At 38.9% G+C, this 27,883-nt stretch overlaps 1 protein-coding gene across 3 annotated transcripts in view; it reads right to left on the bottom strand.

Annotated features, from left to right (window-relative positions):
- Nucleotides 1-20,355, bottom strand: part of LOC121941947 (SEC14-like protein 1) — a 50,614-nt gene extending 30,259 nt beyond the window's left edge. Inside the window, exons 1-3 of one of the 3 annotated variants that reach the window (XM_088075348.1) lie at nt 19,968-20,355; nt 19,589-19,604; nt 18,140-18,229 (exon numbers count right to left, since the gene is read on the bottom strand). In XM_088075348.1, the coding sequence (XP_087931474.1) occupies nt 18,140-18,229; nt 19,589-19,594 (96 nt within the window). In that variant the 5' untranslated portion in view covers nt 19,595-19,604; nt 19,968-20,355. The remainder of the gene's footprint in view (nt 1-18,139; nt 18,230-19,588; nt 19,605-19,967) is intronic. The other 2 variants (XM_088075349.1, XM_088075350.1) reach the window with 2 other exon arrangements.
- Nucleotides 20,356-27,883: the final 7,528 nt, after the last annotated feature.

The following is a 27,883-nucleotide window of genomic DNA, read 5'->3' as shown; positions in this document are numbered from 1 at the left end:
AAACTTGTCAAAGCTTTCCTATGTGGACCTAATTTTCAGTTAAATCATGGTAATAAATAGTTATATATTGCGATATATGGTATCAAAATACTAAGCACATCCCAAAACATTTAAAATTGCAATAATATTGTATCGAGACTTAAGTATTGTGATAATATCTTATCGTGGGGCCTCTGATGATTCCCACCCCTAAAGTGAACGCAGTGCTCTACTCATTTAAATGTAAAAGTAAATTTTAAAAAATTGCCCCTAATCCTTTATTGTGATCTCGGTACTGATTGAAATAATCATGATTAGCATTTTGGATGACATTTTTGAACTGTGAAGACATTTTCTAGTTGCTGCTAGACTGCAGAAGACTTTGAAAAAACCTTGGTTCCACTTAGGGGAGGGCGATATGTCGAAAATAATCGAGGTATCACAGTTTGTTTCACATGCAATATACAAAATGACTATATCATGAACATCGTGCGATTTGCAATTACGATTAATATCTGAACTGGAGAGTTGTTAGTTTTTTTTCCAGCTTACAGTGAATAAATCATCGTGTTTAACGCGCCACGGTAACAGTCTAACTTAATGAGTGGTGGTGGTGGCAATGTGAGCAGGTGAGGCTTTGTGTTTTTCTATCTGCAGAGCTCTGATGACAACTATTTAGTCACATTTTGTGACCACGGAGCCCCAGTGCGACGTGGAAAATCTTTGCAATCTATGAACTGGAGAGCTGTTAGTTTGTATCCAGCTAGCAGTGGTTTAACCCTAATACCGCCGTTACAGTTTAAACTCTACTAATGCTAACATCCAACTGTTGACTAGTAGCTTCAAGTCCACGGCACAAACATTGACACTGCCGGACTGAGACGAGCAAGGTCTTTCAAAAAGCACCACGTGTTCCGCTTTGACTTATTTACTAAAACAATATTTTTTTAAATTTTATTATAAAAGTGCTTCATTTAATTTCCTTGTAATTGTATTTTATTTAGGGCTAGGGCATTTGTTGACTCTATATGACTTTATACGCAGTTTTAAGTCTCTCTCTGTCACAGAGATGAGGAAGTACAAAGATGTTTGTTTTACCACAACTTCCTTGCTTCCCTTTCAAAACAAAAGCTGACTGTGCATCATCAGCTGCTGATGAAATGCATTTTATTTTGAACGTTTACAGGACGGGGTTGTCAGCTGTGCAGGAGCTTGTATAATTTCATAAATGAGTGGAATATATGCTCATAAATATGAAAATACAGCACTCATATCAGCAGGCAGCGATATGCCTTAAGGCCCAGTTAAGGATGGACTATTCTGATGCAGAAAGAATCTACTAGTTATAATTATTTCTGTTAGAGAAAAGTTAGAGTGTTTTTCAAATTGCACTAATTTTACTGTAAGATGTTTTGTTGGACTGCTAGATTTGAGGTTTGTTACTGTTACAAAGAGTAACTGTTTTGTTACTCCTCCTGAAGGTGACTTGAATTTTACATTGTTTTATTTATTTTGCTGTTGGACTGTTAAATGTAGATTGCACTACATTCCTTTTACTTGAGTGAAACAAGCTCTTGCATTCATTTTATTTTGGAGAGACTTTACATCAGACTGTAAAACACAGATTACCAGTTAAGACTGGGCTATTTTTTGTTGGGGAATAATGCCCTGCAGCAAATGCTATGGTTAAGATTAAAATCCTTGAACTGTATGTGTCCTGGGACCATCAGTGACTGGAGAACACTTCCTGCTTCCTCAGTAGCAGTGTCACATCTCTGTAGCTTATGAAAATGGTTGTGTAATAGAGACAACAGCCGCCCAGAGGTAGGCCTCTGCTATTTTTATCAGCTGGCTTTTCTGGTAGCTGGGAAAACGGGAAAATTTTGGTCGGGGGAACTTTTAAGATTAACATACTTGATTAGGACAGCTTAGAAATGATGTCAAATCATAGCAGCAAACAAAGCAAAAAAACTGAGACGCAGCAGACGATCTGGCTGCATTTCCTGTGTAATCACAGGAAAACTCGCAGGAAAAAGAGTGACTAACTACAGAGTTATATAAGAAACACCTGACATTCTCTCTTCAGAGGTTCAATGGTTCCGATGTTTGAATACAGAACAAACTATGCCTTTTGTTGGCATTCAAACAAACAAATGAGTCAGGATGACACACATCTGGTTTCTGTTGTAAAACCGGTGGCATACACATTGAGTGCACAGAAAAGATAGCAAATGTCAACAAGTGCTTCCTAAAACACTCAAACTTCCCTCGGAACATTTCACTATCTTTCGGTGTCACATGCATTCAGCCACACTGATATATGAGGCCCGCTGTCAGACGACTAACAACAGGCTACATTATCTGTAGTGCTGCCACAGGCTTTCTCTGAAGCTGCTCTCCCATGTTTCCTCTTAAAAGACCCAATAATATTGTATAACAAATACACACCATCCTTGACGTCAGACACAAACAAGCCAGGCTTTGAGTGAGTGCTGCCGGCCGGGGTGTGACGTCATTTAACCAGTGTTGGGTGGCAAAAATCATTATGAGCTCTCACCCCCCACCTCAGGCTGTCCTGGGCCTTGACCTGTTGGGAACATCATCACAGGGGGTGAGATCACATGCTAGTCCTGTCACATAATTGCATTCTTTTGGCGCATTGTCTGACTGGGTCATATTTGTTGTTGCTCACAAAGAGGATGTTAAGATGCTGCCTGGTAGATAATGACAACATTTGAGGGACAATTAGGCTTATAGATAAGTGAGCCACTCCTGGCTATCACTGGTCAAATGAAAGATGTCTGGTTTGTTCATGAGACATGTTGACTTAGACACTCAAACCACCTCTGGATATAATGGTCCTGACGCAAAAGGCCTTGATGGCATCTGTTTACATAGTTTGAGGTGGATAAGTTATAGAGAATGAGGCATAAGGAACGGCATATGGAGAGGAAAACTGCTCCTGGTTTTCATTTCAGAGAGCAAAGCTATAAACTCCAAACTAGGTCATCGATGAGGATGGAGGGAGAGCAGGAAGAAAGTTACTGAGCACGCAGATTGGAAAATTCAGGGTTTCTCTTGACTGGAATTACATTTAAGGCAGGCTCTGCTGGTTTATCAGGGTACAAGCGGTGGTCAAGAGGAAGCAAAATGTCTTATTCTTGATGTAACTGTAAAGAAGAGATAAAGCTTTCCAAATTTTACAAGTTCTGTGAATAGATCTTATTTCCCTTCCTGACATTTCATTGACTTAATGCTACAGTTACTGCAAAAACATTTGGGGACTCTAATCCTTACATCTAAATCTTTGCAATGAGTGTAAAGCCTAATTCCTACTGCACAAAAACACCTGCTTATAGCCACTAACATCTGGCTTTTTAATGCAATGAGAATGTACCATCAGCATTCACACGCGGGAATTTAATAATTTTAGCTCTTTAACCGGTGAGATGCAATGACACGCCAACACTAATTACAGTCCATCTCCTCCTAAGCAGCTAAAACACTGATCCATATTGATCTGTACCGAGTTTGAAAGAGAGGCTGAATAAGTAAGAGATAAATAAAGAGAAGAAACCACTGAAAAGTTCTCAAAGACCTCTGTTCCTACTGCTGTCTACGGTTTACCTGTTCTCCTGCCTGTCAATGACGTTGCGCAGACACATCAACAAAAGCAGACAGAGTGGCAGACTCTTGTGCTCCAGTAGTGTGTTCACTGTCAGTGGGAATGCAGTCGATCGCCTATATTTAGCGGGTTTACCAGTGTTTCAAAAACTTGCGAGCAATCCATGCGCTAATTTTGGTGAGAAAGGAGTATAATTTAAGTTTTTTTTTACTTTTTGTGGTTCAGAGAAGTCAAAAGATGCAGTGTTCATTTTCCTTTCTTTTCCACATTTTTGAGGGCCCAAACCATACACTTTACATAAAGATGGACGAAATGTCTCTACTTGACCTGACTATACAAAATATCCCCTACACGGTCAACCCTTCTTGCTCTGGCGACTTCATTTGGAGCCAACATCTGCGCAGTAGCGATCACCGTGGTGTTGTATTTATTACCCATACATCCGGTGCCAATTTTTATTTTGGCCTGTGACCCATTCACTAGCATAGAGGGGTGGGGTTACTGACCTATACTGCAGTTTTGACTTCACTTTCGGGGAGCTGACATTTAATCCATCTTTATGTATAGACCTTAACAATGGCAGTAGAACTTTACCACTTAGTTTTTCAAAAAGCATGGTTTCACTATGACACAGGACAGCTTTTGAATGAATGTGTACAGACAGAGCTTTTGAAAAGGGAGCTGCTTCTGTGAGCATAAGTAGGTGAAACCACTCCCGGGAAAAGATTGTGTAATGTATCCAAAAGCCTCCATATCCCTGTTCTCCATGGCTGGGCCAACCTGTTTAACAGCTTTACACTGAGACTACAGGGATATATAGTATAGCACAAATACTGTTTTATTTGTTGAGTCCTTAACATAATATTTGTTGTACCTTAACAGGGAAATGCTTTGACCTATTGTTGAATCTAAAGAGAGAGAAGATGCGGGTCAGTGTGATGGAAAAGGGTCATAATGGCAAATCAAGGCTAATCATAGCACTACCTAAAATTAGGCCAAGATGCAAAGTTTCTTCACCCAGCAGGTCCAAATGCATCTGGGCTTAGGTGTGGACTGGATGTAGGGTCGGAGAGAGAACAAGCTCCTGATTGAACAGATGCAACAACAGAGTGTTTGGTCTCTGCATGCCATACCACCCACTTATCTCCTTCAGTGATCTCACTGCGCATTATAATTGCAGAACTGCCTGGAACTACCAACATGGAGAGAGGAGGGGGACAATCTGCCTGCACACAGAGCTTATATAAATGTAAGGCCCTAAATATTTGGTGGGCCGTGCAATAAGCTAAGCTGCAGTGCTGGGTTAGGCATGCATGACTGGATATATGTGTGCACCAGGGAACAGAAAGCAGCAGGACCGGCCATCTGTCAGCTATCAAAAAGTCATTACAGTAAGAACAAGAAATGCTGAATTATATACATTTTTGTTGGTGTAAGGCTTACATAGACATATTGAAATAAGCCTTAAATCTGTCAGCTTATTTAAAAAAAAATGCTTCAAAATAATGACACAGGGCAAGTGTCTTAGAACAATTTTCTATGCGATTCAATTATATTTTACCAAATCTGAATCCAGTATGCAATCAACTCATTGGATATGGAGCCTTACCAAATCTGTTGAAGGTTAGTTTTCAGCAATTTTCTGAAACACTACTGACATTTACAAAATAAATAACAACAGAAACAAAAGAATAACTCACAAAAGACACCATAAGTTGAAAAGGGTCTTGCTGAAATCTACTTTCAAAAAGAAATAAGCAATGCAAACACCCCAATAATGAAATAAAACAAACTCAAAATTAGGAATATGAAATATGCCCCACAAAAGTTGAACATCCTGCAAGTGTAGCTGGTTTTATAGGAGTGTCACTGAGCATTTTAAGAGATATGTCAATCACAACTTTATTTTTTTACCATCTGAAGTTGAACATTATTGTATCAATTAAATCTTTTCCATAAAATACAATTTGATACTGCCTGTCATAAACAATATCCTCTATAGCCACAAATATGAAAACAAAGTGTAACATAATTTGTGACACATTATCTGTTCAAGCGTTCAAGATGATCAATGCTGTTCCTCCTGAGTGGCCGCACTCATCACTGTGTTCTCCACACAGGACCAAACCACTGCAGAATGAGAACTCCTCATGAGCAACGTGTTACAGGAAACTGCAGCATTATTGATATCCTGCCTTACAGTAAGGTAAGAAGAGGTGCTGGCAAAGCACATTCACTGCTCTGCCAATATAGAACAACAACCAATTGTTTTATTAACTGTGATGAACTTGCAGCGGGGGGGGGGGCAGTGATACTGGAGATTTCTGATCACTTCTCTTCAGAGATGAATGGACCACTCTCTGTGTGAGTAGGGAATGAATGTAGCCTTTTTTTATTGTGCAATTATGCCACCTCGCAGTTCTGTATAGGGATTTACAATATATATCAGGCCAACAAATTATCGGCTGATAATGGGGCATTTTTATCATGACGTATTATTCCAATACTTAGATTTTAAGCCCATAAATAGCGCTGACAATATGAAGCCAGACTACTTTCATTTATTTACTGAGGGCAGCAACTACACACCCCAATGCAGTGGCTGGGGGTACACCTTTAAAGTTGGTTGAAGCTGCCAATTAATATTTGCAATAAATTTCAGCTACATCTTAGCCTTTTTTACCTTCAGATGTGCACAAACTATCACTTATCCATATTGTCAATCCCTAGTTCTGTGTATAGACCTTTTTAAACATGACATCATAATCATTCTAAATGGGTCCGAGTGTATTTCCTGTTGGAATGTTTGTAAATGAAGTAACTGACAGGAATAAACAGGGACTAAAGCTGCTGCCGTAGCAACAGAATAGCAATGAAAAGGTCTATAAGGTGGGACTGGACAGAGTGGTCTCACCTTTAATCTGCTACAATGGGTAGCAACAGAAACAATGTCTGTATAAAAGAGAAAAACGGGAAGGATGGGATCATAGGCAGAACAGGTGTGACGTTTTGCCAACTTGTTATAAGTGCGAACCACCAATGTTAACAGTTAGCTACTAACTCAAAAATTAGGAGAACAATAAGGTCCAGGAGCTCCTTCCGCTCCGAGCAGAGGACAAGATCAGCTGCTGTATAACAGAGATGGCAGCTGATCAAATGATTGTTGTTTTCATGTTATTCCATTGTTAATGGTTTGAAAGCACTACAAATACATATTTTTTATGTCACCCTGGGGGCAGGCGCTGTTGTGTTACATGCTATGCATGTCACACGTGTTTTGGTTCTGCAATTCCAGCATATAGCCAATAAACACCCACTGGAGTTACATGATGCCATTGTTGTTTGATTTTGTGTAAAAATGCCAGGGCAGCATAAAGAAAGGACTTTGTTGTCGCCCTATAGTGCAGTCTCTGTGTAAAAAGGGTTTGTGAGAATGCACACAAAGCTAAGGGGAAAAGAAAAGCGATACATAGTAGGGAAGGAATATAAAGCTGTATGGGGGTGGTTTGTCACCTACCACTCACACTGGGTCACATTGAAAATCTGAGTGCAGAGTAGTCCTTTCTCACACAAGGCAGTTGTTGCCTTTTGGTTTCTATTTCAAGTAAACACCCTTTTCAGATTTTTTGCCTTCCAATAGACTTAAAAAGATGAACCTTGCCTTTTACAAGTTAAAATCAAGGAGAAAGAGCTTTAATCAGTCCTAAAATAAAACCTCACATTATCAGGGAAAAAAGGCAGCAGGCATACACATCTTAGGATAGACCATGACAGCATACTGTACGTCACAAAGCTGCTGCATAGATTGAGTCACTTTCTACTGCTACACACTGTAGCACGGTTGCGGTGTAAAATACAGGGTCGTTGTGTAAAAGTATGTGCGTACACATTCATCTGTGTCTAGCAGAGCGAAGCAGAGGGGGGGAGGGGAGCTGTTGGGGCAGCATCTCGACCTTGCAGCAAGAATGAGGGTGAATGAGTGTCCTGGCGATCAGTGAATGAAATCAGCTCCAGAATTTTCTCATAGGCTCCCAGAGTCACGTGATGGTGCCACAGTTCTTTATTAATGCTGTGTGAAGCAGCGTGCTGGAAGATAAGCTGCCCTCCCCGATGCAGGCCGTAACTCTTCATTGTTTTTGGCAAACGGCAGCTAGCTGAGTAAGTGAATTAGACACTGCAGGCAAGCTCAGATTCATTCAGAAGAGTGGACGGAAATTCTCTGAATCAGAACAGACAGGTGAAATGCTGGGGAAAGCAAAAAATCAGCAAGGGCTGCACTGGGGCAGGCACACTACATTTCTGTCTTGACTCTAAATCTCCAATCATGAGCTCTCTCTGAATAACTACAAGTGTAACCAGTTTTCATTTTATTCATCTGTGCTTTCTTGTTCAACACACCACTGTGGCATGAGAGAAAAGATAGTGTGAATAAAATGACCTTATTTCTCTGCTCAATGCAAACAGGAAGGTGAATCTCAGCTTCTGTGAGTGCACGCCTGCAGACGGGAGACCATTAGCTGATAGAAGTAACGGACAAGCCAGCAGCTCACAGATGGATTAAAACAATTGAGTAATGCTGCTGCGCCGTAGAATTGGGTTGCAACAGCCTTAACCAGACCTGGCCAGAATTGGGTCAGGACACGGTGGGACAGGATGTCACCCTGGCAGGGCCACTCTGCGCTTAGCCAGACAACACAGAGTGAAGCAGGACAGAAGGATGAGCCAAGTTCTGAAACACTGGCTCGACAGCAAACAGGCACAAAACAATGTGTTGGCGTTTCAACACTTGGAGAAGCGTGCTAAGGATGACCCACTTATAGACAGTTAGAGGAGGCACAAGGAGCTCAAAGTAGTTCATGGTGTAAAAGAAGACAGAATGAGCGGATTACAGGATCAGAGCTCCCAAGTGCAGCAGCAAAAATTATCAGAAATCCTGGTAACATGAGCCCTGTTGTCTTCAAACAGCTGGGTTTCGTTGCCGCTAACTAACCGACCAAAAGGCAAAACAGACACAGATATGCATCTATTCGACACATGCACTTCCAAACTGTTTTTATTTCTGCTTTGCATGATAGGGGCTCAGATTTTAAAAACATTTCCTTATGCCAAGTTCGCACAACATGACTTTAGCCCTGATTTTCGTCTTGCCATCAGTTTCTGGAGCTACCTGACAAAAGATCATGAGAAAATTGGCTTGGCGCTAAGGGCTGGCAATTGATTGAAAATTAATCGAAACCGAAATTCTTAGCGACGTAATCTCACCCATGCCAGATGTTTCGGATTTTTTATATTCTGTTAATCCTTTTCCCACCAAAGTTGCCATCTCTCATGCATCTGGCATGAGTCTCACACTTTTGGGCTCTGTCTCACACTCTCAGGACACCGAGGAAAATCTCACGCCAAAACATTGGCGTGAGAGGTGTCGAGAAATCATGTAATGCAGAAATACAGCTGAGTCTTTGACAACAGAGTTGTATGTGCTTCCACGGCGTTTCATTATGGCGGATCAAACTGCTGATGGTCTGACAGCAGCGCAGTGAGAAAGACAAACAGAGTGGAGCTTCTCCTCACAGCACCAAAGTGTCTGAATGAGCAAACAGACAAATAACTGGCAGTGAAAAGTGATTTCTTTAGACTTCTACAGACTAATTTGTTTTAGTTTCAGGTTTTGTCAGGAACCCCATTTACCTCAAGTTTGTGTAACATCAAGCTTTTAATTATTTTTTTAAAAAAAACAAACAAAAAAAAAGCAAAAAACAAAATAATTGTTTGTAAATCATAATCAAGGTAAATTGTTCAATTGATCGTGATATTGATTTGCGGTCACATCGCCCAGCCTAACTTGGGGCTCATAAATCATCAAAGTGGCAGACTTTTTGATGTTGGCAAATAGTGTATTGTTGTCCAAAGTATCAATATAATATTGTATCGTGATGAAACCAGTGATTTACACCCTGGTATTTATGTTTCCCATGAATTGACACAAAGCTGATAACACAATTAAACAATCACAAAACTTTCATGATAAGGTACCCTACCAACTATCACAGGTGTCCATGTGATGAGGACTCTCTGTTTTCACAGCTGGTACATACAATAACTGAGTTATGAAAGAGCAGCTCATACAATCTGGATTATAGGAAACAATCATTTGCAGCAATACACTGAAGGTCTCATTAATGAGCCTCTGGTAACAACTTGTGTTAGAGCAAACAACAGCTCTCAGTCTGTCTGAGGAGGAGGTGTGTGCAGTGCACCCTGTCACCCTTTGCTTTCACCTTACTATAACAGAGAGTGTGAACACTGAAATTCAGAGAATCTTAAGTTGCACGTTTGTTGCCCAAAGGCAACTGTGTTTGCAGGCAGAGCTCAGCCTAATGTTGCTAACACAGTCTGGGGTAACTCTGCCACTCCCTTTCATTCTCTTTCCTTATGTCTGTCTTTTTATGCCATTTCTGTTAGTTAAATGTATTTTTGCACTGGTTCCTCATCTTTAAGCCAATATATTTGATTGTATGTTCTCTACACTAAACAGTACATCTGTAATGTGCGATGACACACGATTACAATTAGTGTTTAGTGTATGCATTTGTTTGTGCTGCCACTGATAGAGAGGATTTAGCCACTAAAGAAGGAAACATCCTGCTGCCGATAGTGCCAACAAGCCCAGCAGGCATTAAACTAGCATGGCACATCCTGTTCTTCCCCCCTGCAGAAACTCCACCAGGACAGGGGCAAGACCAAAGCACTTTGTCCTTGTGGATTAGGCCCATACGTTTCCATGGAGCAGGTTAGGCTATGGTAGGCTTAGACTCAATTAATTACCTCTCTCTGTAGCATGCATACTGATCTGGGAATTGAGGGACTTAAGATATACTTATTGTCTTTTAAGCTGAACTATAACAGGCAGCATCAACTTAGTAGTTATTTACTATTTCAGGGTAAGCCTGTTTTTTATTCCCCCTTGTGGCTACTGAAGTCATTCTCATCTGTGGATGTGTTCCAGAAACAACTGTCGCTTCAGGTCTGAAACAACAGCAAGAGGGGTATTGTGTTGTGCTTTTCACATTCCTATGTGACTCCCTGAGGACAGACTAGAGGCTCTGAGACTGGACTGCTGCGATAATGGCAGCAACAGCACGACTACATTTCCTGTTATTGAGATGCAGCAGCAAACTCAAGGGACCGCTGTGGCTGAGGGTGATTCTAATAAAAAAACAACTGCTTCTGTACTTCCTTACTTGAGTGATACTCTTTTATAAACCCTTAAAAAAAAGTCAACTTTGTGGAGCGATAAGAAGGCTATCAAGGTCAATGCTTATACACATTGGTGTTTGTGTGCTTTTTGGAAGCTCAAACAAACCCAGTCAGCTGTGTTGGTACACCGCCACTGAGAGTCAACAACAGTCGTCTGACATCTGCGCCTGAGTTTACTTTATCTCTAAAGGAAGTTTAGGGTTTAAAGGCTCTGACACACAGAGCAGACAGTCAGCCACCAGTCGATCTTGAGCTGTCGTTGAGTGTCAATCGCCCTAGCCGCTGTGGTGTGTCCCATGCCGTTTGCCCTCGCTGGTGCTCTTTCTATTAAAGTCACTCTATGTGGTGCACAGCACATACCACCAGAGCTCAGCCAGGGATCAGCAGGCAGAGAGAGACTGTGGGAATAATGGCATGTTTTATTAAATCTAACTCGGTGAATAAATGATTTATTTTGATCAAACCGGAGCTGATGATTGTTGGAACAGTGAACTTCTTTACCAAGACTGTTTGGATGAGATTAATTTTGTGTCTGTCAAGTTTGAATTAAGTGTGTTTTATGATGAGTTAGCAAGGCCATTAAGCCTCATCAGTCTTCCGTGACAGAGAGAAAGTTGAATTCAAAAAGTGTCCAGTTGTATTTTTTTTGTCGAATAAGGATAATAGGTGTGTTTCTTCATATTTTTGGGGTTTCTATTGTGTATTATTAATCTGAAAAGCTGAAAGTATGTACCGCACTCTTCGTGGGAGGTTGTTAGTGCTGCAAACTTATACCATGATATACCGCAAACCCCAGTGAAATTTCAGGAAGGTATGACGCTATGAAATATTCAATAACACACAATCCTAATAGAAACAAATTTGTTATTTAAGTAAAGATTGTTTTTCTTTGGCAGAAACCTTTCCTGATGCTTGTGTTGTTGTTCAAAGTACAAAGTAAATATGCTTTGTTCTTTCAACATTGTATTGTATTATTAACATGTTAACTGACAAACTAACCTCAAGATGGTCTTCCGGTTACCCTTTTTGAATAACAATTACAGACAATCACATTACAGAGGTGCATTGCCTTTCATGCAGGCACAGGACATAAATAGTTTGTTGCCCATCGGCTGTAATCTTTGCAGTGTGTTTATGCGCAGCAAGACACAGGCGACGGGAGGGGACGCAATAGGCAGCTTTCATCGCCACTACTTCTCTGATGTCGATTTGGTGTATCTGGGCCTTTAGAGTACATACTGAAGGTGCCATGTTGTGCGTTTTACCATGGCACCATTCCAAGCTAGTGAGTTGTTTCAGCTGGTCTCTTTGGTGTCAGGCAATCCTCAACATCAGGCGTTCCTATGATAAATCACTGAGTGAAACAGTACAGCAGAATCTTTAATTACATGTCATGTCTAAAGCACAAGCCAAAAATCAAAACAAGCAAAGCAACACCACCCAGTGACACAAAGGTACTGGCAGTTAGTCTTCAGTTTTTTTTGTTGCTTCATTATGTCCATGTCGTAGTACACATGGGTAATTTCATTCTAAAGAATAAAATTGATTGCCTTTACAGCCCATGCTAGAATATGTCATAATTGTTGTGGTTAAAAATACAGATTGCAAAATCAAGAGATTCGAATTTCAACTACTAAATTTTGAAGAGGAACAGGGTTTCGGTCCGTGGGTGGGGGCCCTTCTGTGCGGAGATAGCATGTATTCTCCTGGTGTCTGCGTGGGTTCTCTCCAGGGTCTCCGGCTTCCTCCCACAGTCCAGAGACATGCAGGTCAGGTTGATTGGTGACTCTAAATTGCCCTTAGGTGTAACTGTGAGCGTGAGAGGTTGTCTGGCAATACGTGTCGCCCCTGCGATAGTGTGGCAACCTGTCCAGGGTGTACCCCACCTCGACCCTTGCGAGGACCAGCAGTTATGGAAAATGAATGAATGAATGCATAAATTGTGAGGAGAGTGTCAAATGTGCCAATAAGCTGTCAACACTGGGAATACTGAGAATAACATGTTCCAAGTAGAGTACAGTAACCACTGCAGAACAAACACAGCTGAAGGGCATCTGAGATACAAACATGACTTATGCAAGAGTACACTCAAGGCAAAGCAGTGTTAGCCAGAGGTTGAAATACATTAACAGCACCTGTCAGTGAGCAGAGTGGCTCCTCAAGGCTAAATATCATCTAAACTAAAAGAATGCATTTAACAGCTTTAATGAAGGAATGTAGAGCCTTGGTCTTTACCCTCAGAAGAGTAAATGGACATTTCAAAGAACTGGCAGTATCCAAACAACAGAGTCAAGTGGAGAGAGAACACCAAATTCCTCAAAGCAAAATGTCAAATATAATCCCCCACCAGATGAAAGGGAAAGCCGCTACTGGCAAATATTCAAGACGTATCTGACAGAAGAACTGGAGGGAAGAATAACAAGGTTGAACTTAGCTTTGGCCCGATACAGTAATGTGCATATTATTTGGAACCACTCTGCATAATGCCTAGGCCTGCTTGCATAATATGAACACCTTATGCACATCGGAAATTGACAGTAGTCTGATCTTAAAAGGGGAACACCACCTAAATTAAGAATTTGTCATTTCCATGGCCTTGGAAAGTCAACTCAATATTTGTGAACATCAGCTCCTCTTCATTAAAGCCAGAAACCAGAGAAGTAATGGTGCATTCCATTTGCAGAATTTCCACATTCCCATTCAGAAATTTCAACTGGAACACCCCCTCAAGTTAGATTTCCAATCGGCAAAAAACCTCACCAACCCTGATTCCAAAACCCAAAGTGGCTGCTCTGCACATCAACGGTAGTGAAAGCTGTAGTCATATAGTAGTTATCAGAACTTCTGTCTTATTTGTGTCTCATTAAAACAGGTGTACGCGAAATAACTTTTCCTCCATTGAAATATGAGATGTAGTTGATAGAACGCATTCCAGCCATGTTTTGACAGACAACAAGAACAGCCAATGATAATACGAATAGCGTCCCAGCGAACCAAATGCAAAGAACAACTTTAACTCTATAATACAGCTGAGTGTTTGACAACCGAGTAGTTTGCGCTTCCACAGTGTTTCAATATCGTGGATTAAACAGCTGATGGTCCAACAGCAGCGCAGTGAGACACACAGAGCGGAGCTTCACAGAACCAAAGTGTCTGAAACGGAGACATTTGGTGGAAAGTGCCATCTACAGACTACTTTGTGTTATTTTCAGATTTAATCTGGCTTTGGGTGAATTATTTAGAAACAACAGGATGCATCACTCCATGTCTCATCCAGCCGCTCGCGCTGAGCTCTCATTATTATTACCGGGGGCAGATGTAATGTTTTGGGGGCCTACAGCCGCAGGCACATTACCTTATTTTCACCCTTTTCTCTGACTGGGAATGTTGGTGAGCTGTTGGCAGCTATAGGAGAAGTAGGCCTACCCAAAAGTTGTTCTTTTCCCCCTGAGTTAAATGATTAATAGCACAGAAGTTTCACAGAAGATTCACAGAAGTTAAAGTCAGAGTCCTGCAGTCAGGAGAGGTTGGCCTATTATCAGCACAATTTGCTTACATTTAGTGAACTACGAGGGCAAAAAAACTCACACAAAAAAGCAAAAAGCAAAATAATCATTCATTAATCGTACTTGAAGTAAAATGTTCAATTAATTGTGACACTGATTTTAGGTATGAGGTTTGGACCTTTGCTGGGAGGAAATTTTAATAACTAGACCGCCAGTTGGTGATGCCTGTTCTACAGTATATTTGTCATGTTCAATGTCTAACAGAAAATAAATATTTAAACTAAAATTAAACTTATGATATCTTCATATCTCACTTATGAGTAAAAGGAAACATTTAAGCTTGACAGAAATAGTTATTTAATGTAAGTCATGACATACTGATATCCACTGATATAAAAAAAATATCGTGTTAAGACTTTTTTCCATATCGCGCAGCACTATTGTGACCACATTGCTTGTGTCTTACCATTAGATCATTACACTAGTAAACGTAAAGTAAATGTTTTTCTGTATCCTGACTTTTAACATCTACCTTATCCGCTGCTGCCCTAGTTTAGATACACCCAGGGCTACTCAATTAGTTTTTGCAAAACTAAGCCTGTCCCATCGACAAAAAGCCCATGTGGTGGGTCATCTCCAGCTTACTATATGGTGTAACTCTGCTTTGCTGTCATTATTATTTCCCCCTTCAGCTGCATGCTTAAGACCCAGGTGTAGGTACCAGCCCTCTATATATAGCCATCTGTTTGCCCAGTGCTCAATCCTGCCTGTGCTAAGGAGATTTAGTCTTCCTGCATCCTCATTCTCGCTGGTGTAGAAAGCTCATCCCATTTAAAAAAAAACAGCCCTTTGCACCTAGCGTGCTAAACCATGTAACAAAAGGAAGTCCACTCAACGAATCTGTGACTAGTTAGAGTGTTTGGTTGAAATTGACGTTGTGTAATCAGGCCAGGGCTCTGCAGGCCACATTACTGAGAAACAGCAGCTGAGGTCAAAACACTGCAGAGTAAACCATCCATCTACTGTGAAATGATAGTTTATGGTGTAGCATGCAATAGCTTATCATTACTTTCTCTTTCACTGTTTTTAGAAAGAAAATAGATCTCAGTTAAATGATAAAGAAATGATGTGTGAAAATATGAGGAAAATGTATTCTCTCATGTCTTCCAGACCCAGTGGTGTCCAGAAAATACATTATAGGAAGAGACACTGCAATGCAGAGGCTAAATCAAACATTTGAACTCCGGACAATGTTCAGAGAATCAGGTCCACGCACTGTCGAGAGTTTCCCTTTCACACATGTAGCACACAACAGGAGACTTTCTGTAGCCCTTTTCCCACTGCACATAAAAAACCCTACTAACAGCCATTAACATCTGGCTGTTTTATGGGAGAGGTTACAATGGCATTCACTCCCAGGTCAAATGACTCTGCAGTAGTCTCTATTATTTATCGGCTTCTGCTCTGATCTGCTTCCACCACCATTAATGGAAATACAACATGCAAATTTCGTCCCCTTTGCCAGCGCGATGCAACAATGGGCCACCAGAAAGCAAGGTCTGTCTCAATCCAAGCAGCGCTCATTCCAAATGAGTCTGCACTGAATTTGAAAGAGAGACTAAGTAAGTAAGAAGTATGAAAAAGAGGTTACCGCTGTAACATTTTCACTGGCCTCCATGCTGCTTTAGTTTATTACTCTGTTTTCCATACAAAATTGGCCTATCTGTGAAGTCAAACATGACTCACCAGAAAAAAGACAAAAACACAATCACACACACAGACAAGCATACTGTCTGCAGCAGAGCCCTGTAAACCACTCTGGTCTACTGCCTATTGCCTGTTTTTAGCGGGTTTTCCAGTGTTTAAAAACCTGCAAGACATGCTGATTTTGCTGAAAAGGGGGTATGTGGCAGAAGCATTCTCACCCACTCGAAGTATTCTGTTTGGCTTAGGTGAGGGGCAGTGCCTGGGTAGAGTGCGCAGGAGGCAGGACATGACGCAGATTGCACTGCGGTTCCGTAGTCAGTTTGTAATTTAGCCCAAAACAACAGTCTTTTTTCGTTCCTTAAATTCATCTGACCATTTTGACGCCTGCTCATATCGACAGAAGTTCCCAGACCTCGTTGACTCTCCAGGTAGACATTCTTGTTGCCATCTTTTTGTAAATTTCTTCTTTCTTCCTTTTCCGCAAAAAAATCACTTAAAAAATGTCTCCATACACTTACTTACTCGTGGTGAATTCTCAAAACAATGCCTTGCTCTGTTCACAAATGCACGGTTATGTCTAGATAATGTCAGGTTTGCAGGGGTATAGTGGCCCTTTCAACACACCATAGTTCCTAGGCCTTTTAGTCTGCAATGTGTCTCGTTTTGACTCATGTTCAAGTTCGTTATGTAAAATCCAAGTACTCATGCAAGGCTGGAAAAACATTAACAAGGTTTATTTTGGAATACAAAAAAAAAAAAAAATACAGCCAGCAAAGTCTTTTCATAATCACATCTCATCTGCTCCACTACCAACTTGATGCCTGTTCCCATCTCCCATAAAACGGCGAAACACATTCCTATACGATAAAGCCCGGTCAAAAACTTCTATCGATCCACACCTATGCAGACTTGTCGTCATCTTCTAGCATGTTGTCATCGTATCCTCTTTTGTCATGCGCACTAAACTGCCTTATGACACCATAGCTGTGGTACATGACAAACATAACTTTAGTTTACACTTCTACTATACACCATTCAAAATATACAGAAACTGTTGCAAAAACTTGAATCATATCAAAACCTATATAATATGTCATGTACCAACATTAACATTTTTACCTAGTATAAAATATGTGATTAAGTGGCTCTTACAATGGGCTTCAGTTTGTGTTTTCCATTTCCTGGCAAGTTGCTTTGTATGGCAAACTATAGGTATAAAAGAGGAAATTAACACAAGTTCCAAAATGCAGGCAGAGAAAGCAAAGATGGCACTAGAAACACTGCTGAGAAGGTGATTTAAAAAAGAGCAAATAAGAACCAGAGGGACATGCAAATCCACAGCTCCCTCTGCACTCAACATGAGAACTCATGCTTGAAAGTCAACAACACACAGTAAGGCAAACGCTAAAAGCCAGGCAAGGCACTGAATTTTTTACACCAGACCTGAGGTGGAACCTCTGTTCGACAGAACTGCACAGTGGTGTCGTATATTCAGATGCTGAGTGTGCAGATGTACAGCGCAATGGTTCCACACCTCAGTGAACAGTGAACAAATCTTAGACCTTGAGATGGCAGGAAGCCCGATGGAGCAGGTAGCCCACATGATGTGTGTGTTGTGGGCCGCAGGGGCATAACCTCTAGAGTTACACAGTCATGACTGTAGCTAGATAATCACTTGCCTGTTTTAGGCTGCTGCTGGTGTTTACACTGCAAGCAAATCAAAATGCTCCAAGTCAGTTTCTTTAATCTGAGATATAAACTGTTAAGTTTTATGTTGTCACTGCTTATTAGAAGCCACTCCTGCCAGTGCAGCAAGCCAACACCGAACTCCGTGGATTCGAATGGTGATGTGGGAACATAAAGTACACTTCATGCAGTGCAGTGTGCCTTCAACAGCAGCATTTTGAATCTGTGAGCCAATCATATGCAAGGTGTGTAATTCAATGACTACCTTCCAAGTGACCTCTGAAACGCCCACTCGCCAGCATTACATAACTTTACATCTATGGCATGCAATATTCATGTGGACACAGAGTCCACTGCAAATACAGGTAAAGACACTTACCGCCATCACCAGCTCAAAGGGATGCTTATACACCCGCACAGGGGACTGGTACTTCTGCACCATGGTGGGGATTACAGCAACACCAACAACCTGAACAGAAAGAAGAATAAAATCAAATTAAAAAAAGAAACAAACTATGATCATATGCCTTGGTGAAAGAAAAAAAGCTGCGATGCAAGATATTTTATTCACTCTTGGCATCATCACAATAACCATTTGCAAACTTGAGTGCCAAAAATTCAGCATTATAGCTGCATCTGGCCCGACAATAGTTGACTCAGCGTGAAATTAAGTAAAGGTGTGCTTTGGCTTACTGATTGAATGATGCCAGGTGCTTTTGTGTGTGTGTGTATCTGTGTGTGTGTGATGGCAAGTAGCCCAAAGAACTAGAAAACCATGTATAGTAATGGGTTGCAGAGAGGAACTCTCCTGAACTGTGACCACGATGTCACTGATCAATGGATGCAGCATGTCCAGCTCATTTATCAGAGACTGGACCACTGCAATCGCTTTTCACTGCTACTACTGAGAATATAACTTAGTTTCAGTTTTCAGTTTTATTTATATAGCCCATTATCACAAAACAAGGTTTGCCTCAGAGGGCTTTACAGTGTACGACATCCCTCTGCCCTTAGACCCTCACATCACCCAAGGAAAAACTCCCCAAAAAGAACCCCTGTAACGGGGAAAAAAAAGAGGAAGAAACCTCAGGAAGAGCGGGTTAGTTGGGTTCATCTACTATCTTAACAGAAGCTCAGGTCACATCTACACATCAATAATGACAACAATTAAAAAAAGACAGACTAATTCTTCAAATGGAACATGCTGAAGGCGAGAGAACAAGATGAGACTGGAGTAGGGATGTGCCACATCATATCGTCCATGACAAAATAATATTGTGAAAATGTGCTTAGAACTGCTGTTTTGTTTTTGTTTTTATTTTAGTACATGTGGATTTTCTTCTCTTTTTTCCTTCTTTTTACTATTTTTATAAGTCATTTTCTTTAACGTTTTACTAATTTCTTGCTATTTTGGGGGTCATTTCTTCTTTTGATACTGATTGTCTTCATACTATGTTTTTGAAAAAAATCAAGCAAACTTGCTCAGGTTTCAAAGGGTTAAAAGACAAATGCATGTCGTGTTCTACTGAAAAATAAACAATGTCGTGTAAAGACAATATTCTGCTTACTCCTAGTATTTTTAAGGAAGCTCAAAGTGTGGCCTGAACTTGATGTTCTGTGTCTGTCCAGCATGCTCATACATGCCTGTAATTCCTGCAATGCAGGGATGGGAACACCGTGGCTGAGAGCAGGGGTGTGAGCTTCATTCCCGGCACTACTTACACAGGGATCAGGACAGGCAGACTAATAATAACCGGGCTGGTGCTAACAATATACAAACCTCAGTAGTCAGCTACGTCTAACTATAACTACTGAAATACACAATTACCGTCATGCTTCAGGATCTGTCAGCAAATACAAAGACATGTCAAAACGAGACAGTTACTTAAGTGTTCATGAAGAGATTTCAGGTGACACATTGTCAAAAATGTAAACAGGAACAGGCTGCAACGTTCGACAGTTTTAACTGAAACCGGGCTGGAAAAATGTTTAAATCTCCAAGTGTTATGTTTTAGCTAAAATTCAAATAATGACACTTGGGTAGTTATTTTAACACAGCCACCTTGACAGTGTTTAACAACATTTGCCACGCCGACTTGTTAGCTTACATAACCACAGTGTTCGCTAATTGAGGCTAGCCCGTCAGCTAGCGCTTATTTCTATTACATCGCTGTCAACTTGAAATACATCCCATAAATGATGCTTACCGTGGATCTAAAGAACTAAAGAAATTGGGCAGGTTTATTCTGGTTAGTCGTTATTTCTTCTGAATGGGCTTTCCAAGCCAACTCTTGCCATTCCCCTCCTCGTCTCCTCACTTCGCCGGGTCCGGGTGCTCAGATGAAGCTAGAAGCTAAGGGGGGGTTAGCTATATTATGCTAGCTTGCCATGTAGCCGGAGCTAACGGGCTAATGGTGGCAGCAGTCCTCCTCACAGTCCGACTCCGATGACCACAGAGACAGCGATGGACTAAGTCTCCTCAACGGTGTTGAATTAACGCCTGTGTGGAAGTGTCGGCAGGAGGACAAGAGTGTCTCAGTCAGGTCCTCCTCCTCTCTCAGTCATGCCTGTGATGCCGTCGCTCCGCCCCGCTTCCTCCGCTCAGGTTTTTTCCAGCTCCCACAGTCAGAGCTGCGTTCATAAAAATCCTCTGAGCACATCTGTTCCACGGAAGGACACCGGAGGACAGTCATCTGTGAGCAAAGCTAACCGTCAGTCCTGAATGAAACATAGCCTACTCCTTAAGGCACGATATTATTGCTTTATTTCATGGAATCTAATGAATTATGCTGCAGTCACAAGGGATGTGCACAATTATCTGTAGTTTTCATTTTTGCAAACAGATGAGCAGCGGCCACTAGATTACCCTTTCAAACCAATTTTCAGGTAATTTTCAAGTTTTTTTTGTAACTAATTTCGGTTTGTTTTTTGTTTTTTTGTTTTTGTTTTTTGCAAATATTTGGGTGTTTTGTTTTGTTGCTCATTGACTTCTTCCCATGTGTTTAAAAGAAATCAAGCCAATATGATCAGGTTTCAACAGGTCAAAATCATGATACCACTGCTTCTATTTAGACCATTCTTCTTTTGAAAAATATTTCTAATAATTCTGATTATTCTATGGCTATTTTCTTAATCATTTGGAGGTCATTTCTTCTTTCGTTGGTCATTGCACTCCTCCCATGTTTCCGAAAGAAATCAAGCCAATTTTCTCTGGTTTCAAAGGGTTTCCACTGCAGTGTGTTACAGCTTTTTTTCTCTTTCTTTTTTTCCGTATAATTATCTTTATTTAATTGAATGCTTTCCACCATGAGGTTTACTTATAATCTGATATATATATATATATATATATATATATATATATATATATATATATATATATATATATATATATATATATATACCCATTGCAACTGAGACTTACATTTAGTGGTGTTCCTAGAAATTTGGGATACTGGGGGCTTAGCCCAGACCTCCAGAGAGGAGAATGGGGGATCATGCTGTGGATTTCTTTTTTTTTTTTTTTAAATTGATGATGAACAAGCTCTATATTGATGCTTTTTTATGCATCCTGGCAGCTTTTTTTAAACTCTTTTTTTCCTTTACAGGATCTTTAATTTTGGTGTTAAAATGAGTAGTAGTTCACTTGTAAGTAGTTTGTATTGAGTAAAAACAGAATACTTTACAACTGCTAGCATTAAACATTTATTCACTACAGTTGGAAATACAGTCAAATGTATCAGTTGATTTCAACAGTGGTGAAATGTAAGTAAGTGCATTTATTAAAGTACATGTACAAACGGAATGATAAATCATTAGATCTGGGGCTTTTACCATTCCATTACCATTACCATTACCATCATTATTAGGCCAAAGGTCTTTAACATACATTTAGCTTACATATTTAGATCCAAGGCTATTTTAAAACACTGAGGGCTTGGACAGCAAAGCCTAACAACACCACTGCTGACAGTTCACCGAAAGGATACATAACATATACTTTGAGCATGAGCAGGTGGGAGTTTATTTTAAACTGACCTGCTTACTTAAAGGGAGATTCCAGCAACTTAAAATTTGCACTTCATAAAGAGACACGATTTTGAAATAGTATGTCCAGAATAGAGGCAAAGGCCTAGATACCACAATTTTAACCCTTTGAAACCTGAGCCATTTTAGACCACAGGTAATCAACACCAGCGCACACATTCGATGGTCACTGTATCACTGACATGTAAAAGGAGCTTTGTAAACGAGTGCTGATCCTAAATATGAACCAGCTAACTTACACACCTGACACGGAACATGGCTGCTGCCGTTAACATAAACAAAAACAGGAACTAATGGTGTAAGGTTACCCTGAAAGTATCCGTGGTGGGAGAATGACTGTTGGAACAAAAAAAAAAAAACAGCTACAAAAAAACCCTCAAATGAAATGGAAAAAAACATTTATGTGGTTTATCTATGAACAATTAACCCTTTAAAATCTGTTCAAATTGGTTTGATTTCCTTTAAAAACATGCAACAAGCAACTTAACAAGACATGGCCCGAAAAATAGCAAGAAATTATTAAAAAAAGTTACAAGAAAATAACCTAGAAATAATATATATATATATGTATGTATACATACATACATATACGTGTGTGTGTGTGTGTGTATAACAAAATATAAAAAGTAAAAGAAAACAAACAAGAAATACTCAAGAAAATGACCTCAAAAGTGCTGACAATCCAAAAAATATATATTTATTTTATATATTTAAGCATTTTTTTGTAACATTATTTTAAATATGAAATTATTATCATTCTAAATATCGTTTTCAGGACTTTAGGTTTCAAGGGGTTAAAACTGAAGCTTTACGAGTACAGATTTTTTGTACTGTGTGTATAGAGTTGCACAACCCTTGTCTGGACTGGTGTGGCCCGTAAAGCCTCTGTTTAGTTCTCAGAGTTAAATACATTCACATCCTAATTATGTAAGAGGTTTAGCAGCGATGGCGGTGGACGATAGCAGTAAGGCGATTGTGTCTCAAAGGACAGGCTAGTTTGTACAGCCGCCACACCAAACAACAGCAGCTCAACAACAGCAGCAGGTCCATCCCAGTGTTATTGCATGGTGACATAATGTCTGGCCGGAGGAGAATGTGTGCATAAATGATGTGATCTGATGAGAATCCATTATGATAAAGGAATACGCCATTCATAGTGTTATCACAAAAACAGGATGTGTATAAATATCACAGCTTTGGCTCGGATTCAATCATTGCAAAAGGTCATCATGTTGTGTGTTGGTCTGTGGTCACTTTAGTCAGTAAAAACAGAACATTTAGGCCTAAATCATGCAGAGCAGAATAAGCTCGGCAGGCTGACGAAAAATACCAAACAGCGATATCTCAGCTCCATATACATCCTGGTTTTTATTACCTCCTTGTATTCATCTTCCCATCATTCCCTGCACTCTCAACAATCCAGTGAAGGCAAAAATGAATAACTGTATGCCCTCGAATTGTAATATGGAGTGAATTAAGAAATGGATGTCCAGTTATTCTAAATAGAGTTATTTTACTGGGTAAAAGATTTATTTTTGAACTAAAAGAAAAAGAACGTTTGACATTCCCTCATTTTTTCTCTTTTTGAAACATTATTTCAGGTTAGAGGGCAATACCACAGATAGACAGGGAACAGTGCAGCACTATGAAAGAAAATGGAATAGATTTAGGCCATGTTTAGAAGACTGATTATCATGATGACTGTGCTTTTATTTGTTTTTTTCTTTAGTAATGAATAATGTCTTTGTCATCTGTTTGTGGCATGTTGATGGTTTGTGATGTGTTGGTAATCTTCTTGTGTGTATTTTTTTAATGTTAGAAATATAATAAAAAATATATAATAAAAAAAAAATCTTCATATTTATAGACTTCTAGAAGTCTCGTCCTCCATGTACTTGTGTGTTGGAATTGTCAATAGTTAGATTTGAAGGCCTACAGGGGGTTAACCTTAAAAACACTCATCAAAACTCACCTGTTTCAAAATTGCTCTTAAGGGGCGTCAAAGCCTTAAGGGCTTAGTGGATAAATTATCAATAATCAATAATGGCACTGTCTGTGCTGCAGCAGCCGTGGGTTCGAGCCCGGCTCGCAGCCCTTTGCTGCATGTCATCCCCTCGCTCTCCCCCTTTCACACTGCTGATCTGTCCTATCTAATAAAGGCAAAAATGCCAGAAAAATAATCTAAAAAAAATCCCAAACTGCTCTTAATGTAATTAATGTCTAATTAATCTAATCTAATGTCTAATTATTGTTTCATAAATTGTAACATTGTGTGTATTTTATTATGCATTTTCATGTATTTATTTTATTAATTTTTTTTGACCTCTGTGAAGTGTCCTGAATAAAATGAATAATAATAATAATAATAATAATAATAATAATAATAATAATAATAATAATTATTACTATTATTATTATTATTATCGTTATTATTATTATTATTATTATTATTACTATTATTATTACCATTTTTGTTGTTTGAAAATATATGAAATTATTCATTGACAGAATACAGATACAGATAGAGTAGCACCTGTGGAAAATTGAGATATGCTACGCTGGATCAATCACAACAGACAATAAGAAATATTGTATGGGGAAAAAAATGATACTGTATTACTTGGAGGAATTCACATGGATATGCAGCGCCCTCTACTGGGCAACAGCTGCACATACATCAAATTGCAATTCATGCAAGTGTTGTGGCAGTTTGTGCTGACCTCTCAGGATCAGCTACTTCATCCTGTCTAACGAGTTTGATGAACTTGACTTCTCACTTGTAATGACCTACCCTTGCAATATCATTTTTTGGTACTTACTCACCTCAGATAAAATGTAGTTAATGTGGAGTTCTGACGTGGATCAGAATGGTCCCTTAAAAGATTTTTTTGTTACCAATAAAAGCTATAAAAGCTAGGTTAGCTATAATCCCTTAAATTAAAACCTCATGAATTTTGAGGCTTCTATAACCTTTCAGTCACAAGATAGCAGCTAAAAATCACTTTTTTGCAAGTGGAAACTGTTAACTTGTCCCTACTTAAGTATTTTAACTGGTAAAAAAAATATTGGGTGAGCTATACTTGGTCACAAAATCCATCATGAATGAAATCAAGTAATTTTGAGGCAAATACATATAACTTTTCAGGCACAAGATAGGAGCTGAAATCCCTTTTTGGCAATTGATAAACTGCATTTTATGGGTTGAATTTTCCTTTTAATAGGATTTCAACTGGTGAAAAGGAATAAGTGAGCTACAGTCTTTCACATAAACCTGTCACAACTGAAATCAAATCGTTTAGACACATCTATAACCTTTTAGTTACGAGGAGCTGAAATCACTTTTTACCAGGTGTAAAACTGCATTCTAGTAATGATAATAATGATAATAATAATAATACATTTTATTATTAAAGTGCTTTTCACATTACTCAAAGATGCTTAACAGAAACAAAACAAACAAACAAAAAATGTTATTTTATAGGTTGAATTGTCCCTTTAAAGGTATTTCAAATGGTAAACAGGACTAGGAGAGCAATAATTTGTAAAATATAACCATCATTGAATGAAATCAAGTCATTTTGACACATATAACCTTTCACTCACAAGAACTAAAATCACTTTAGGCTGGTGCGAAGTGATTTAATTTTGCCTCAAAAAATATTCAAACAATTGCATTATAAGATCACAGCTGATTCTCTTTTTTGGGGGGTGTAAAACTGCATTTAATGGATTGTCTAGTTCCCCTTTAAAGATATTTCAACCAATAAAAATTACTTGGTGAGATATAATCTGTCACATAAAATCATCATGAATGAAATCAACTCATTGTGAGGCATGGGTAACCTTTTAGTCACAAGATAGGAGGTAAAATCACTTTTTGTCAGGTTTTAAACTGCTTTTTATGGTTTGAATGACCTCTTCAAGGGTATATTTAAACTGGTAAAAAGGACTGGATGAGCGATAAACTCTCAAATATAACCGCCATTAATAAAAAACATTCATTTTGAGGCATATGTAACCTGTCAGTCACAAGATAGTCAAAGTCAAAGTTAGAAACTTAGATAGGATTAGTTTTTGGCAGGTGTAAAACTACATTTCATGAACGGAATTGTCCCTTTAAATGTATAACATTACACAGCCACCAGAGGGCCTAAATAAAACAAAACAAAATTCCAGTGTCTTCCTATAACTGATTCTTTAAATAAAAACAATAAAAAAAAGAAAAAGGTATGTATGTCTGAGTTGGTCCTATGTAATAACTTGTAGCTTACTTTGAGGTAACATATGAATTGAAGCAGATTTGGCACAAACAGGAGCTTTGAATGAAGAAATCATCAGTCCGGTTCATGTTTGAATATGTGCATATTAGATAAAATATTTGCTGCAGTGGTTTCAATAACTTGCTTTCCACTGTCATTTTACCATCAGCCATCAGCTGACATGAGTGGTAACATGTGGCCTGAATGGGACACAGAAGTCTCTTGCAGGTGTGTTTGAGCAAAGAGCAGCATGAGTGCAGGAAGTGGTTTTTTCAGTCTGACAAACCAATATCAGCAGGAAGTGCAGCCTCGCTTCAACAGGAAACTGATGTTAACAGTCAACATTCCACACACCCACAGGTAGCTGATAGCGTGCTGATACTGTCACTCCTTTACTTACAGATCATAGTATTATTAATAATAAAGATTTTTCCATGCAAATCATTTAAAATGTTGATTTTGTCAAACAGGAGAAATGTCCCTGTTTGTTTATGTCATTCAAATTAATACAACTACACTGCTGAGCAGTAACGATATTTAAACTTTTGATTCATTATATTTTTCAATCATTTAATTGTTCTAATAGATTTTGAGTTTGAGGTTGGGTTTTTATTTTTCATTAACCCTTTGAAACCTGGATCGACATCAGGTTCCTTGTGCTGCATCAAGACGACTTTCACAAGTTCTTTGAGCCTTTGAAACTTTGAAACTGGTTTGATTTCTTTCGAAAACATGGGCGAAAAAGGAAATGACCAACTTGGCATGAAGTGTTTTGTAAAAGGTGACAAGAAACTTATCTAAAAATTATTGTTAAAAAAAGAGGAAGGTTATTACAAAATTATCAAAAAATACCTACATTTATAATTGTAATAAATATTTTATAAAAATATGTTACACAAAATAAATAAATAAATAAATCTATCATATGTATTTTTTAAGCACTGTAGGTCATTTTCTTGTTTGTTACTGTGTGATTTTTCTCCTTTTCTTTTGATTATTTTCAGGTTATTTTCTTGTACATTTTTTTTGTTTCCATTAATTTATTTATTTATTTATTTACACTAATTTTGGGGCCATGTAAAACCTTTGGGCAGTGTAAGCCTGATGTTACCTTTTCTCCATGTTTTTGAAAGAAATTAATTTGTGCTCAGAGTTAACAACTGAAAAAAATGCAGAATTTACAATAAAAAATACAAAATTATATATATATATATATATATATATATATATATATATATATATATATATATATATATATATATATATATATATATATATATATATATATATATAATATCAAAACAAACTGTGCATATCTAAGTATACCTTTCAAATGCATCATACACTTACACACATTCTGTGTTTGGACCAATTCTTTTCACTCTATATATGCTTCCCCTAGGCAACATTATTAGAAATCACTCTGTAAATTTCCATCGTTATGTGGATGATATGCAACTGTAACTAATTATGAAACTGATCAGTTTTCTAGACTATAAGCATGTCTTATGGACATAAAAGCCTGGATGAGCCGCAATTTCTTGATGTTAAATTCAGACAAAACTGAAGTTATGGTTCTTGGACCCAAACGCCTCAGAAACTCCCTTTCTAACGATGTGATTTCTCTAGATGGCATTACCTTGGCCTCTAGCACAACTGTCAGTAACGGAGGAAGGAAGGAGTTATATTCGATCAAGATTTATCTTTTGCCTCCGATATAAAACAAACTTCAAGGACTGCTTTCTTTCACTTGCATAACATTGCAAAAATTAGACATATCCAAAAAATTAGTAGATGCATTTGTTAGTTCTAGGCTGGAT

This window comes from Plectropomus leopardus, chromosome 3 (assembly GCF_026936395.1).
Source record: "Plectropomus leopardus strain MGB_pleo_1.0 chromosome 3, ASM2693639v1, whole genome shotgun sequence".
NCBI lineage: Eukaryota > Metazoa > Chordata > Actinopteri > Perciformes > Serranidae > Plectropomus > Plectropomus leopardus.
This window is presented reverse-complemented; position numbering and strand designations above follow the sequence as displayed.